The following is a 16,332-nucleotide window of genomic DNA, read 5'->3' on the forward strand; positions in this document are numbered from 1 at the left end:
AAAATTTCGTGTATAATGTTACAGACAAGACCCAACTTTTGAATTAAAAAAAATATTTTTTGGAAGGTTACTAACGGTACCTGCCATAGAACCGTTTTTTTTTTTTTTTTGGTTTCAAAATATCTCTTACAAGACAAATTCGATTTCAACGAAAATGTTTATACAAAATTAATATTTAAGAAAATTTTCAAAAAACACATTTTTGGATTTAAAAAAAATACGAATGGATTTCAAAATTTTTTTTTTGAAAAATCAATTTTTTGAAAACAGGTTTTTGAAATGTTTAGAAATTTTGTTTTTAAGTGTAGATTATTTATTTCTTCAAAATGGCACACCTTTCAACTTTTTTTTGAAAAATATTAAAAAATTTGTATATATAAAAAATTATTTTTTTTTAAAAAAAAAAGCTCTATAACGATTTTCAAAATTTTTTTTCTAAAAATTTCTTTCCATACAAGTAATCAGACGGCGTTTTGTGATCAAAATCTTTAAAACGGTGTTTTATTATTTATAAAAATAGATTTTATGTATGTATTTTTTTACATTATAAGAAATATGCTTTAATAAAATCAAATTATTACTTTCCCTAGTTTTTTTCATAAAAATTGTTAAAATAAGATCTACTTTTACCATAAGAGCAAGTACGTTCGACCTCAGTCGCGCATTTTATTTTAATAGGTAACCTCAGAAATATTGAGAAAATAATCTCAAAAACAATTCTTAGTTTTATTAAGGAAAAATAGTTGGACTTTGATAAAATTTTTTGAAAATTTTTGCTTTTATGTTTTAAGGAAGTTTACAGTCTATTTATTTATTTTTCGAAGTTTTTGATGAGATTCTGAATTTTTGTGCTGCTTTGTAATTTTCTTTTAAATTGATGACGCTGGTATTTTTACAATAGCGAAAGGTAACGAAACCGACGCACGCCGGCAGACAGTTTTACAAATTTTTTTTTAACAATTTAAGCCAAAATTTTATAAAAATTCAACTTTTTTTTGTCTAAGACAACAATAAAAACCAAAACTTTTGTTGATGACATTTTTCTCAAAATTTTTAAATTTAATTAAAAAAGGATCCGTACAAAATTCCGTTCATATTGATTAAAAATACTCTAAGGGAGCCATTGTTATCACTCACTTTAAACTATGTAAAACTCAAACAAACCCAATATTATTGTTAGAAAAAATGTTTTTTTTTAAATGATTTTTAAGCTTTAAAAATTATTTTTTTTTGTTTACCTCAATTATTTCATAAAATGGGGAGAAATATCAATTCCATAATATTTTTTGACGAGAAAAAAAATAATAGTGTTCACATTTTCACTTAAAAAAGAAAATAATACAATTTTTATCAAAATTCACTTGATAACAAAACTTTGTGTCTGTATCACTGATCACTTGGGATAGTAGTGAGAATTTAGATCGATCACATAATTACTCATTACAATAGGTACATAAAATTAAATATATACTACAACTTGTTGTTTTTTTTAACATATTTATCTTAAGAACACATTATGCAAATTATGACATGCAATAGAGACATCGTCTTTGCATCATTAAAATGTTATCTCCAACTAACTATAATATTTTCTGATGGATTGTTTTTATGCAATTAATAACTTAATGCGTAGCAATCTTTTTCCTATAACTAAAGTATGATTAGATAACATAAACTGAATACAAATTCAACTTTAAATTCATATTTAATGTAAAATAAAAACAATAATAATAAAAATTCATAATTAATGGAAATGACTTGCCACACGTGGGAATATAGTGAAAAGTTGTTCAATCAATAAATAATAATAACTATGTTGATCCTTAGCCTTCGACTTCCATTTCACTTGTCATTCATTTTTATATGATCTTTTAAAAGATAATGCATCATGTCTTTAACGGGTTCAATGCATTTTCATTTCCTAGCATCCAAGCTTCTATGAGACTAAACATTTATTGCTAAATATCATTCATTCAGAAAATGACCATAAATGGTTTAATTAAATGGTAAACGGTAGACATAATTTCAGTAACCTTTAAAGTTTATCCATCAGAAAAATGTTCCGCATTCGCCACAGTGACCCATTTAGGTAAAATAAAAGGCTGTAACATTTACAATGTTCAGCCAATTTTAATGATTGACATATTAATCGGTAGGAAAAATTACAAAGTGGTTCTTTTCAAGAACAAGAAAAGTTAATGTTTTGTAAACAAATGATATAAAGTTTAACTTTAATAATACCTAGCTAAATATTAGCCTTCAAATTGAAAATTTTACTAACTATTAACTACATTTCAAAGTTAAGACCTACAAAAAAATGTCTGAGAAAGCGTGATTCTAAACTGTTCAAAACAGTAGAAGTAAAATATTTTTTTAAAACAAAAACTTAAAGACTATAAAAAAAGTGGATACATTTTTTTTAAAGCTTCAAATACGCGTTTTACATTTACATTTTATAAAAAAGCAAACATTTTTTTTTTTTTTTGAATAATTGTTAGTAAAAAAGAACAACTTTCAATTTTTTTAGAGAAATTTTATTAAAGTCAATAAAAATTTAAAGGTTGTTTCTAAATTTTTATATAAAGCCTTTTTAGTCACAAATAAGAAAATCTTTTAACAAGAGAACGTCTTAATATGATTTTTAAGCATTAAAAAAAAATAGGCCCAAATGTTTGCTTTATTTAAATTGACCCTACTAGACGGAGAGACGACCGCAGGTAAGAATGTTATATATTCTCCAACGTTTTCAAAATAAAATCCACAACTGTCACCCTAAAAACATTCATGTTTTGTTTTGGGAATGTGTTTTGGCTTATAAAAAATTAGAAAATAGTAAATTGAACTTTCTTTAAAACTTAAAACGGTATTTTATGCAGAAAACAATGCACCACATATTCATTTCATTAGCCGTGTTTCATTGGTACTCAGTATTTTACTGAGTAAACATTTTATGGTGTAAACAACAACAAATGAATAATTTTATTTATTATTAAAAAATTATTTATTGTTGAAGAATCAAAAATGTATAAGTTTGGAAAAAATTTTTCTCTATAAACCAACAAATAAAAAATGTTTGTTTATCCTTACCAATAATTAAAATTTTGTAAAATTTTATTGAGCTAAGTATACTGAGTTCCCAAAAAAAAAACACGGCTATTGTTTGTTGCCGAGAAACCTGAGGCGAAACCCGATTTTCTTCAAATTGTTGGTGTTTCCTTGAGTTACTTTTTTTTTGCTTTAAAAAAAAAACTTGCCGGATTTTTGAAAAATTCTACCCATAGGTACAGGTACATACATAATAAAGATACTTTTTGCTTAGAATAAAATATTTCTGGAGTCTATATAACTGGCCTTTCCTTGAGATAATCGATACAAATAATAACCCTCTGTTGGCAAACGGGTGCGAATTTGGCTTGACAAAATTTTGAAATTAAAAAGCGTGTTCTCAAAACATTAGCATTATTATGGTGACAGTATATTTTTTTTAAAGAATTTTTAATATAATATTCGAATTCTGCGGAAAATTCAAAGTCAATTTCATATGCATATTCGCTATAAAATATTGAAACCGAAAAAAGTTGTATAGCAGAGTTGTAGAGAATTTCAAGATGAATAATATTTTATCGGAAGGTTTTTTCATAATTTTGATAAAAAGTCCTCAAAACTTTAAAATTGTCATTTTTTTCCGTTTTTTTTACTTATATGGCTTGTAACTTTTTTAATATTCAGAGTATCGAAAAAGTGTTCTTGACATAAAAGACGCGAAATTTGATTGCCTACGTTTTCTGTATATACAACTTTTATGTAGGTTAAATAGAAATCGAGATATTTAACAAAAAATTAAATCCAAGATGGCGGCCGAAAGGTGAATTTCGCGAGTGCGAAAAATCAGGGTAATGATATTCAGCCAATGCTCTATCGAATGAGCAAAAAAAATTTGGGATGGTACAAACTGCTGGGTCAAATTATAAATGCACTGGACTATATAGCGACATGAAAAAGTACAAGCCAAATTCGCACCCTTATGCCTTTCACGCAGGGTGTGCCTACAGAAGGTTAATTATAAAATGTTTTAGATCTTGTTATTAGTTCTTTACTACAGCATAATGCGTACATAAATTAGCACTAGAGATGTGTTTATTCGTTTTCAAGATGAAAATTATAAAAAATTTTTTTTAAACTGTATCGTAGGTATTGTATATTGTAAGAAACGCGACTAGAAAATTTTTTTGAAAATCTTTTCTGCAACATTTGAGGTCATAAGAAGTACAATACCTAATATTAATAATACTAATCCGAAGTCAATATTTATGCTCGTTTTTGAGCTTCACGAAAAAAAGGTGTCAAGAACGCACTATATTCCGCTATTTTTAATTTTTTTCTAGAGACCTCGAAATGTTGTGATATGTCGAAAATTGTATCCTTGAAAAGACAAAAACACTAAAAAAGTCTCAAGTTCCCCGTTAGTGTTTTAAACACGCATAAGAAGAATGTATTAACGCTTTGAAACATGCAAACAAAGAGATCAGCAAAATATCAAAACCATGTGTCACCATTGTGGTACCAGTCGCTTCAAAATATCCTGACGTGTTCAAATCTTTCTATACAAAAGTTCAAGTTTAAAACAATCAGACCTTTTTTTTTCTTCCATCAAGTTGGGCTGGCATAAGCTTGAACTCAAAATATTCTGTATAAACCTTAATCGTCTGCCATCCACTTCAAAAATATTTACATAAATCCTTGTTAAAAACGAAAACAAAAAAAAAATACTGAAAACTTATTCCATATAGGTCACATTTCCATACTAAACGCAAACACAATTTAAACATGTTATATCTCCAAAACATGAAGACCATAAATTTTATCTTTGTATAAAAAAATGAAATGCCAAATATTTAGCATATTGTTTTCACAATTCTTTTTCAAATAAAAACAACATTTTTTTAATCTCTCACCATCGCCACCATCATTTGAACATGTGTTTCTATTTCACAAACATCAAAAGATTGGTGTAGTCCTTGAAATTTTGTTTTAGCCTTACGTGTTGTTTTGTTTATTTTTTTTAATGTCATTTCCAAAAAAGAATGTCCTTTTTGGAATGGCTCATTTTGTTTATAGGTACAAAAAAAAACATAATCTACCCTCTTTATGACAAAGCTGCTTTTTTTATGAAAATTCTTTCGTCCCAAATTGGATGACTTTGTTTCAAACAAAAATCTAATTTTTGTGTGTTTAATTTTAAGGATACTTAAAAACTGCAATTTAAGTTCCTTTTGATGCCAAGGATTTTACAGATTTAAAGAAAAAAAAAAATAAAGTCTCCTCTTTGTCGGGAACATAAAAATTCAAAATTAAAATGTATGTAGTTCACATTTTTTATTTCCTGGAAATATCCTTGCTCGTGAATGGAAAGACAGAAGCGCCTAGGATAAACTTGTTAACATCTCATGACTTCTTCTTTTTAGAATATTTTTACAACTCTTGAATTCCCTTGTGATTCCTGTTTCCGCAATCAAATCGATCCACACAACATGGGAATTTTAGAAAGAAGAAGGGAAAATAACATAAAAAATACAAAAGGCAACTAAAAGTAAACTCGTCCACCTTCCCTCCCCAGGACTCAATCGATATTCTGCGTTTATTTGTCGTGTATTTTTTCGTTTATTCGTTTATTGTCGTTCCTTAGCGTGCCACCCGCTGCTGCTGCCATCACCACCGCCATAGGCACTTTTGGTAGGATGATGTCATATATTAAACCAACGACAAACATAAAATTTATCTACCAACCCTCTGGAATCCTTTGTACGAAAAATCGATAATAAACCTTGAATTTTTGTTAAAGTTCCGGTTAAAGTATTGAATTACCAAAAGAAAAGAACACACATTTACTCAAGTTTTTTACGAACTTGGAAACTATAAAAGCTCACATTAGGACATTTTCAATAAAAGATAAAAAGAATTTCGGGTTGAGGGGTATTAACGGGCATAGGGACCATTTCAACCCCTTAAGCAAATATATATGTACCTATGTATTTTCTATATTTGGTCATTCGGATGATGGGGGTTTGGTGACCATTTTGTCCATTCGCATGGATAAATTTTGTCGGTCTTTTGATCAATTTTGGTATTTTTTTTTTTTTTTGTTTGAAGGATGAGGAAAAAACATCAAACTAACTATGAAGGTCTATATCTGAAAAATGATACCCTTGAGGGTAGATTGGGTTTGATTCGATTTGAATTTTTGTTTTATTTTGTTTTCCTTTATGTTGTACCATCCTTTTCCCTATAGACGACCCGATAACTCTATGAATAGATTGATGTTTATTCTTTTGTTGTCCTTTTTTATTTTTTGTTTAAACTAGAACCACCGAAAGTGGTAGTGGCAACACAGAAGATGTAACCACTACAAGCAACAATTCAACACAAACACCGAGCGATTTAAGCCCACCGGGACCAAATGAGGAAGTACTGCCACAGGCACATCACCAAAATCCTGGACACTGTATTGCATCCTTTTCGGCCATCAATCAAATGCGAAACAATGCACAGGTGAGTACTTTGTTTTTTTTTTTTTCGTCTGATTTGTAGATATGTCGGTGTTACACATCAATGTCATGCAGGCAGATCACGTATTGGTACTTTAGTGATATATGATGTCTATATGGAAAGTGTAAGAGAAAGGATATGAATGCTAATTGAAATGAAATTTCATTTTGATGTTGTCTGAAAGGGTTTACTAAATTTTAGGTGCATTGAGGGAGACTAATAATTTTAATAAGCTTTTCTGTACCTTCAAAGATTACCAATTTGTCAATGAATTTCCATTTGACGTGTTTAACAGTCACCGGTGGGAACATTTCATAATATTTTTGCCCATTTTCCTGGATTTTCTAATCAATATTTTGTAGGTATCTTTCAATTAATTTTTATAAAATAGACTAAACGAGATTATTTTCCTGTGACGAATGAGTAAAATAATAACAAATAGTTTTGAAGTAGAAATAATTTTTACAGAAACTCTATAATTCCCTTTTTTTGTCTTTAAATCTTTTAGTTTTTTTTAAACAAAATGTTCTAAGCTACTATAGAACATTGTTGTCACGGGTGATACATTTATGTATTCCTTTGCAACAAAATTGTCTTGTAAGGCCAATTTAATACAAACCAAAAAGAGATTTAATGCTAATTACTATATAAAGTTTTTTTGTCAAAAGCTCGCAGTCTAACTATGTTCATGGTTGGGATTCTCAAATTAACGATGAGATTACGTTTGGAATAGTGATGGATATAATTTACAAACAACATCAGAGTGTATGGTAAAGAATGGATGAACTTATGTGAAATGGATGAAATCTACGCTTATTACTGTTTTAAAACAAAATAGCAAAAAAAACTATATCCCAGTTCTTAAAACATTAGTTTTTTCTTTCAGTGTATTTTTGATTTCATCATTTAACGTATTCATTTACTACAACCGCGAAATAAATGAATTTCAACAATTTCTTTTTTTCTTTTATGAATTTCATTCAGCAGTTAAAATTTTTCCTGGATATTTCACCTTTTTTAAAAAACTAAATTTGAAAATTGAAACTGTTTTTCAATGCAAAATATCGAACAAGACATGGTATACAAAAATATCGGGGAACGCAAAAATAGCATGAGTTGTGTGAAAAAGAGATAAATACACAAATCTGTTTCTATATTGATCCAATTCCTTTTATTTTGAAATCATGATCCATAATGATCCATAAATAATAAATAAATAATCATCTCATAATAAATCGCAGCTATATTAACAGTAAACTTCTCCTTCCATTGCCTTGCAAACAAAAATAGCGTTCCCAAGTTCCAAATATATCCGCCATTAAGAATAAGTTTGAAAATAATGTTTTTTTTTATTTTGCGAAGCTGCTTCTGCAGAAAAAAATTCCTAAATTTTCAAAGAAGGAACTTAATTTTTAAGATCAAAAATAGTCTACCTCTCAAGGCTTAAAACGTCAATTATACCAATAGCATCTTTAATTTATAGCAAACAAAAAACATCTATAAAATTGAGTAATTTGCATGCGCATTTGATTTTGTCCCAAAAAAAAAAGCAGATAACTTCCAGATATATTCCGCGGTTCCCTCTGACCCGATTCCTAACCGTGGAAATGGAAATTCATTGACTCCTAATCGTGGCACATCTTATTTTTTACGCAAGCATGCACTTCACTTTTCCACATTTACGACAACATTCATTTTTCTGTATTCGTTTTTTCACTGAAGAAAGTTCTCATTCGATATTTGAACACTCAAAAGAGGGAATAGGAGTCTTCAGATCTATCTACATTAGGGCTGTAAAAGTAACGACAAAATGAGTACCCGCATGTATACGTTACTTTTGATACTAGTACCCGCATCAATAATATCGTTACTCGTTACTTTCGTATGTTTCGCATTTTTCGCATATTTCGTATGTTTCGGGTGTTTCGCATGTTTCGTTACTTTCGTTACTTTCGCATGCTTCGTGTTTTTCGTACATTTCGTATATTCCATGTCTTTCATACGTTTGGTATGTTTGGTATTTTAAGTATGTTTCGTACATTGGTATAAGGGTGTAAAAATTTTTTTTTTTGAAAAAAACCAAAAACAATTTCTATAATCTAAGCTACATTTTAAGGTCATAAACATTAAAATTAGTTGCGGCATTCTCATGTAATAAGAGTTTAAAGGTAGCTATATTGAATTTTTTTCGTTTTTTTTTTTAATCAAACGTGGAAACTTTTTTGATTTTTTTCCAAATTTTTAGACAAAACTTGAGTAATTTTTTGTTTATATTCTTTCAGTAATCTTATCACAATTCTTTAGAGACCTTTATTTCAAAAGTGCAACGCGCAGATCTCGAAATATTAACACTTCAATACAACCATGTCGAACAATTTTTCATTTATTTTTTCTATTGAGAGTGATTTTCAAACCTCGTTTTCTCTGCTTTTTTTTGTGTTGAAAATTTTGCACCAATAATAAACTAATTTTTCGAAAAACCAAAAAACTTTTGTACATTCTTAAGCTAAATATCAACTATTAACACAAAGGCCATAAACAGATTGGTTGCGTCGTGGTGATGAAGTGATGATACCGATATCGAACCGATACGAGATGCGATAAATGCTGTTCAATTCAGAATGTTCTACCGAGGGGAACCGCAAACGAATACGTAAAAAGCGTACTCAGTTTTAGGGAAAATTGCGGAACGCAAATTATCCTCATTCCCGAACACGCCCATGTTTCGTTTCCTCCCGGTCCAAACTTAAAAATTGTCATTGCAGCCAACCTAAAATAAAAAACCATTCAATCATTTCATTCAGTAAAATTCATTCCATATTCTCATTCAAAGTTGTCGTCACTCATGTCAGACACCACCTCACCACACACAAGCAAGAAAGTAGTACCTACTTGAAATAAAAAAAAAAAAAAAAAACAAAAACTTAAAACCACGAATAAAACCAAAATTGTAATTATTTGTTTGAATCAAACTAAAGAATAAAATAAATTAAACAAATCAAACAAAGGAAAAGAAAAATTCTTTTTATTAATTACAAAAGGAGAAAACAGAATACAAGTACGGCTACGCCCCAACAGATGCAGTGTACCATTTTGTTTTTGTTTCACATTTCGTATACCTATCCAAATTGGTATTCTAATTGGAATGTATCTACACTACACTCAAACACACTTTCACATATCTCACTCCCACATGTCCATAAAAAACAGGTACGAAAGAGAAAGAAACAGAATTCTTATTTACCCGTTTTGATATACATACACAAAAACAGAACAACAAAATGGTAAAATACATAAATGATGATACCGAACCGATACGAGATGCGAAATAATGCGCACACGACAAATGCAGTGTACCATTTTGTTTTCGTTTCGCATTTCGTATATCCAATCCAAATTGGTATTGGAATTGGAGTATCGTCGTTACTAGTATGTTCCGTATTTTTCGTATGTTTCGCACGTTTCGCACGTTTCGTATGTTTCGCATGTTTCGTTACTTGTTCAGTACTAGTAACGAAACATACGAGTAACGAAATTATTTGGGCAGTAACGTTTCGTTACTCGTTACTGAAGTGAATACCCGCATTTAAGTAACGAATACATACGGTTTCCTACAGCTCTAATCTACATTAGCCAGAAAAATCATATTGCAGAAAGTCGTTAATTCCTTTGGGAAAGATTTTGGCGTCATTTTCACGTCAAAACTCAAAGCATTGACCGATTTAATTGAACGTGTGATCCTTATTTAAAGTCTTAATAAGCTAGTGTCAACATTATACCAAAAAACCTTCAAAAATTCTGGGGTCGAATCGTCGCATACGTTAACGAGTAACTCGTGAACGAAATCTTTCATTTGGCATGATGTCATACGTACAGCAAACGACTTCTTATTCAACTGAACGGAATGTCATTCGTTTGATTTGAAGCTTTTGAACAAATTGTTAACGGGGGTTCAAAAAGTAAAGAAAATATAAGTATATCTTATTTTAATATTATTTAAACTGTTTGAAATCACGAAAACATACATTGGGGCATAAATTAACAATATAAAATTTCTAAAAATAATTCCTCAAATTAGAATTATATGGAAAAAAATTCGATTTTAAAACTAAAACATCGTGATTAGCAAAAAAAATAATAAAACTCTTAAAATCTATACAAAAAAAATAAAAAAAAAATTCTTGCCGATGACGTGGGTTCGGCAAGAATTTTTTTTATTTTTACGCTCCCATATCTTTAGAAGGCAACTTCGCTTCTTGAGTCAGGCGCCTCAGACCGCTCGGCCATCCTCACATAGGGGTCGACTAAGTCAAATTTGTCATACAATTATACTTTAGCCTATGCAGTTGTAGATTCTATCAAAAATTACGTTCTGTTTGCTAACGTATGCTGTCGTCCCAATCGCTGTGCTCTTTCGTACACTTCAGGTTAGGTCAACGGATGCGACGATTTGGCCCCTGGATTTAACAACTCCACGAAAACAAAATAGCTTCTTTGATACAATAAATATTGATTTTTTACTATTTTAGTACGCATACGCCACAGTGACCAACATTTTTTTACAAACAAAACATATCGGCCCTTTTTGGGAAACACCATCGATATGTTTTGTTTGTTTAATAATTTTGGTCACTGTGGCGTATACGTAATACAAAAATAATTTTGATGAATTCTTTTCTCCGTGTATATTATTAAATGATAATATTGAAAAAAAAACTTCCTTCAAATTAATGACTTCATGACGCATTAAAACATAACCTAAGATAAATAAAAACTTTGAAATTCCTCACATTTGCCAAAAAATTAAATTTGAAAAAAAAAAAATTGTAGCTGTAATACAAATAATGTAAAATTTTGTTTTATATATTTTTCAAGCCAACTTAATACCAAGCTTATAGGCATACAAAAAAGAATTTCTTTGGTAATACCAGGCATTAAAATTTGTATTAATTGATCATTAAACTTATTCACTTTGTCTCTATATCCTTCGTCGTAAACCTTCATCAAAGTTATTTTTAATTTTGTTTCTAACTCACAAAAAGCCTTCCGTGACAACTTTGTGTTAATTGATTCTAAGTAGATTGACCTTTTTTTCAGGTTCAGAAAATTCTTCCTTCCAATATAAAAAAAAATATATATTTTCGTGTGTCCTTGAAATTGTCGAAAACATTGTCAAACTCAATCAATAACCCTTAATTGTTCTCGCGTGTGTGCACAAGTATTTATATGAAAAAAAAATTAATATTAATGATTTGGAGTTAATTATGAGTCCCAAAATTGTTAAAGAAATGCCATATGTTGAAATAGCAGACAAATATCCTAACAAAATTCCTCTGGCATGCAAGTTAATTTCAATACAAATCGATTTTTCCTTCTTTTTATTCAAAATAAGCGATATTTTTAATTCTTCTAGCTTATATTTGAGAACAATAGACTTCTAGAGCTTATATGCATCTAAAAGGGAAATAAATTTCCATCTAAAAACTAATACGAGTCATTATCAACTTGTGTGTTTCAACCCAAGTAATATTTACAATGCACTTTGACTTATTCCACATCACAACTGAACCGAGAACAATATGAAAACTTTCTTTTTTTGTTATCATTTCCTACCCGGCAGCATTATAAGCTCAAGCTACATAAAATACTTGCTCCCAAGTCATTTTTGTTTATTATTATTTTTTTTTCTGCACACTTTTTCATAATTAAAATGCAAAATATTCATAACTGGGCAGACACATCCCCACAATGTGCAAGGATTCTAAAAAAAATATGAATGAAAAAGAAATGTTATATTAATACCTTCCGTTGAGTCCTTTGGGTTTAATATGTGCCTGTGTGCATCCGCCACCTACTGCGTTCAGTTGAAAGATAAAAATCTATGGAGTCTGTTGCACGTTTTTCATGCAACAAAAAAAAATGAAAGAGATGTTTGCCACAGGACAACAATGGTTTTCAGATGAACAGATTGTTTTTTATCTTTATTTTTACAATCCTTTTTGGTAAGCCACACAGCCATGAGCTTTATCGTTTTCATTTCGTTTAGTTTCTTTTTTTTATTCTTCCTTCTTTATCACGGAACAAAAGGACGAGACGTGTTATTATCTTCGTCCAATAAACCTCAAAACCAAGCGGTATATTCCTTTTGATATGATTGAAGCCCATCACTCATGAAATCTACTACTTGTGTACACACAATTTCTATGCATAATTGAAGGACATGTGCGGAGATGAAATGCGGATGGATATTTATCGATCTTTTTTATATAGATAGAATCCTTTTTCCAGACACAGACCATACTCTTTTTCTTCTTTTTTATTTAAACATTTCTGATTCATTGCACTCACAAGGCGTTTTGAAAAAAGAGAAATGAGGCAAAATGTTAACGTTAACTGATGTTTTTCAAGAAAGAAAAAAAGTATTGAAAGGGGAAAGTGTTAAAAATGTATTAGTGTTGGGAAGAATTGTTAATTTTACACCCGAGAGAAAAATACCAGACATGGATATTATAGACAAAGCCGGAATTTCCGAGAGCAATTTTTTAATACTGTTGAGAAAAAAACAATGGAAAAATAAAACAAGTATTGAAAAACATAGCTTGGCACTTTAGATGTCATTAACTTTTCAGTTGAAACTTGAGTGAGAGTGACGGATCTTCATTACTTTACATATAGATGAAGTATTCATAGAATGAAATGTATTTCAATCCGATTGAGAGTATGTGTATAATTTCTTTTTTATGTGAGTTCCAATGTATCAAGAAGTGCCAGTGTATCAAGAAGTGAAGAGCTCTTTTGTACAGGAAAAGTTGGAATAAAAAATATAAATAACGAAGCCACTTTAATTGAAAGAGTTCAATTGAGACTGGAGGGAAACTTGAGAGAAAAAATTGCTTACGTTTTTTGCTCCTTTACATATACTGTAGAAAATGTGTTGCATAATTAACAGGATCAAATGATTTCAGAATATTTCTTTTCTTGTTTTCATGTGTAAAGTAAATGGAACTACATTAATTCTGAAATATACCTATACATTGCATTTCTTTTTCGGCTCCGCCTTCGGGCTTCGGTAAGAAAAATACTCCCAAAATATTGGAAACTTTACTTTCCCTACCGGTTCACATAGGAGTATTTGCAGTAAAAACCTGGTCATAAGTCGATTTTCTGAAAATCAAAATTGACACCAAAAAGTTTGGCAAAGTGGGTGCAAAATAAACATGTGTCAATATGCTGCACTCATTTTTTTGTTTTTCGATCGTGTCTTGTTAAAAACTGAGTTCAAAGTTAACTGTTACATCCACCTCATTTTTATTTGAATGCGAAGTATTTTGGTAAGTGTTATTCTATATGCGATATCGAAGTGTTGTGATAGAAATCTAAAAAAATTTAAATGGAGAATTTTTCTTCAATTATTTATTAACGATATTAATAAAGTTTTGAAAATGTTAGATGGTTTTTTCTTTTTTAATTCGGGCTTAGAACTAGTATCTAAAAACTTGATATTTTTGGTAAGTTATTATTTGAACTTTAATGATTTTGTTTTAGTATACCCCGTTATTCTGCGATGAATTGAAACTTATGAGGTAGTTTATATATTCTTTAACACAATGCAACAAAAATTGGGTGCTCTTAGGTGCTCTTTAGAGAATCGAGGGTCAATTAGTTTTTCACTTTCTGATAGAAAATACGCCTTACTTTATGCAACGTTTTTTATTTTTAAATTAAATTTACTAATGTTATTAGTGTGTGGGTGATCTTAATTAAGGTTGGGGAAGAGAGAAAAGAAACTGAGAATTGCGTATTAGGGATGAGGAAAAAAATTTGAGAAAAATAATGTCGACAGGCGGAGTACAGGCCATTAATCAATTTTTTTAGTTTTTGGTAAAAAAATAAAAATAACAAAAACTAGGTTTATATTGTATTTTCTTGTGGGAATACTCATTTTAAACAGAAATAATAACAAAAATCACAAAAAATAATTATGGCCAGATTTTTGATGACAATAGTCCTATGTGCGGTTGTTGGAAATATATATTAGAAAGGTTGCATGGGTTCCCAAACTGATCCGATCTAAGACTTTTTTATTCTCGTATTGATTTTCAGTCCCACGATTTCTGCTTCCCTCTCCACCCTTGAAGTCATTTTATAAAGTTCTATAATAATCCTGTAAGATATTTTTTTAAATCATATGTTAATTTACTCCTAATTCCTCCTGTCAAGGCTGCAAGCAGTACATATCTTATTATCACCAATAACAACAAAATTGGTGTCAGTATGCAGCCCTGTGTGTCTCCACTTTGAACTTCGAATTCATCTGACAATATTCCTTCATGGTTGCTTTTTTAATAGAATTTCTATCTGGGTTACCCCTCTCCATGAAAGCAAGCCGACTTTCTGCCTTCTAGGAGTCAATGAACAGCAGGTGATGATATTTGGTTATATTCAACAAACTGCTCAATTATGATCCTCAAGGTGTTTATGTGATCAATGCAGAATAAGCTCCAGCGCGAAACCTTACTTGTACACTATCCAGAGCAATTTTTTTTTTTCATAAAAACGCAATGAAATTCACTTTGATTTTAACAGAATTTAAACGGTTTCCATATTTTTCATAAGAAATCTTATTTTTCACGAGTATAAATTCCACTGGCCAACAATTTTCAACTAATTAAAATTTTCCAGAAATATTTATATCATATTGTATGGATTTGGGTTCAGTAAGCTCAAAAATCATATTGGTTTCTAGCAGCTCTAGTTTTTGAAATAATTGGGGGAGTGTTCATGATAATTTGTAAGTTTTCCTTGTTTTGGGTGTTTATTAAAATTTTCCAGAAAAATTTATATTAAACATAATGTATTTGTGGTCAGTAAATCTAAAAATCACATTCATTTATTTTTAGGAGCTCTATTTTTGAAATATTTTACTTTTTCACATTTTGGGGGTGATTTCGTACTGTATTTCAACATTTTGCAGAATTTTTTTTATCGAACCTAATGCATTAGGATTCACTCAGTGTAAAAATTACACTGGTTTCTTTCTATTTTTCTCTATTTTTTAGATACATATTTTCATTTTTCACGTTTTGGGGGCAATTTTATACTATTTTTTTTAGTTTTTCTTATCACAAGCGTTTTTAAAGTTTTTCTTGAAAAATTTATTTCGAATGTAATGTAGCTATTTCGATTCAGTACCTAAGTAAAATAAAAATAAAAAAAAAATTTTTTAATAAAAAAAAATTAACAAAAAAAATTTTATGAATTTGTGTTATTTTTCATATATGAATAATTTAAAAACTAGAGCTGATAAAAAAAAATAAAGTTGTTTTCGGAATCATCACCATCTATTTAGTAAAAAATGATAAAAAACGGTCTAGAAAATGTTTGTGTGTTGGACAGTGTTCTTGATTCTAAGTTGCTTATTTTAATTTAAATTCATTAAAGTTATACCTTTAAATTTTAACGTTTTTTTTTTTTATTTTGACTCCAAGAAAATTTATTTCCAATTTTTTTTTATAAAATTTATCAAACATATCCAAAAAATAACTAATTTTTAACTGAAGATATTAAGGAAATAAAATATATAATCAATTAACTTTTAATTGTATTTACACGTAAAAGATATACTATTTCCTTATTGAATTTGTTCACTCGGGCGTATGCGTACTATTTTGAAGAATAATATAATTTATGATTGTGTAGCATATATATTCATGCTTTAGCTTTGAAGGCTTTTAAATATCCGGTCAGCCGGATGGTTTTCAATAAATCGCATAGTCATTTGCGCCC

At 29.5% G+C, this 16,332-nt stretch overlaps 1 protein-coding gene across 1 annotated transcript in view; it reads left to right on the forward strand.

The window, feature by feature from the left end:
* LOC129907498 (kelch-like protein 17) overlaps window positions 1-16,332 on the forward strand; it is an 80,044-nt gene that overhangs the window by 50,048 nt on the left and 13,664 nt on the right. The window contains exon 3 of the mRNA XM_055983767.1: window positions 6,363-6,549. Coding sequence (XP_055839742.1) covers window positions 6,363-6,549 — 187 coding nt within the window. The remainder of the gene's footprint in view (window positions 1-6,362; window positions 6,550-16,332) is intronic.

The sequence above is a fragment of the Episyrphus balteatus genome, chromosome 1 (assembly GCF_945859705.1).
Source record: "Episyrphus balteatus chromosome 1, idEpiBalt1.1, whole genome shotgun sequence".
Lineage (NCBI taxonomy): Eukaryota > Metazoa > Arthropoda > Insecta > Diptera > Syrphidae > Episyrphus > Episyrphus balteatus.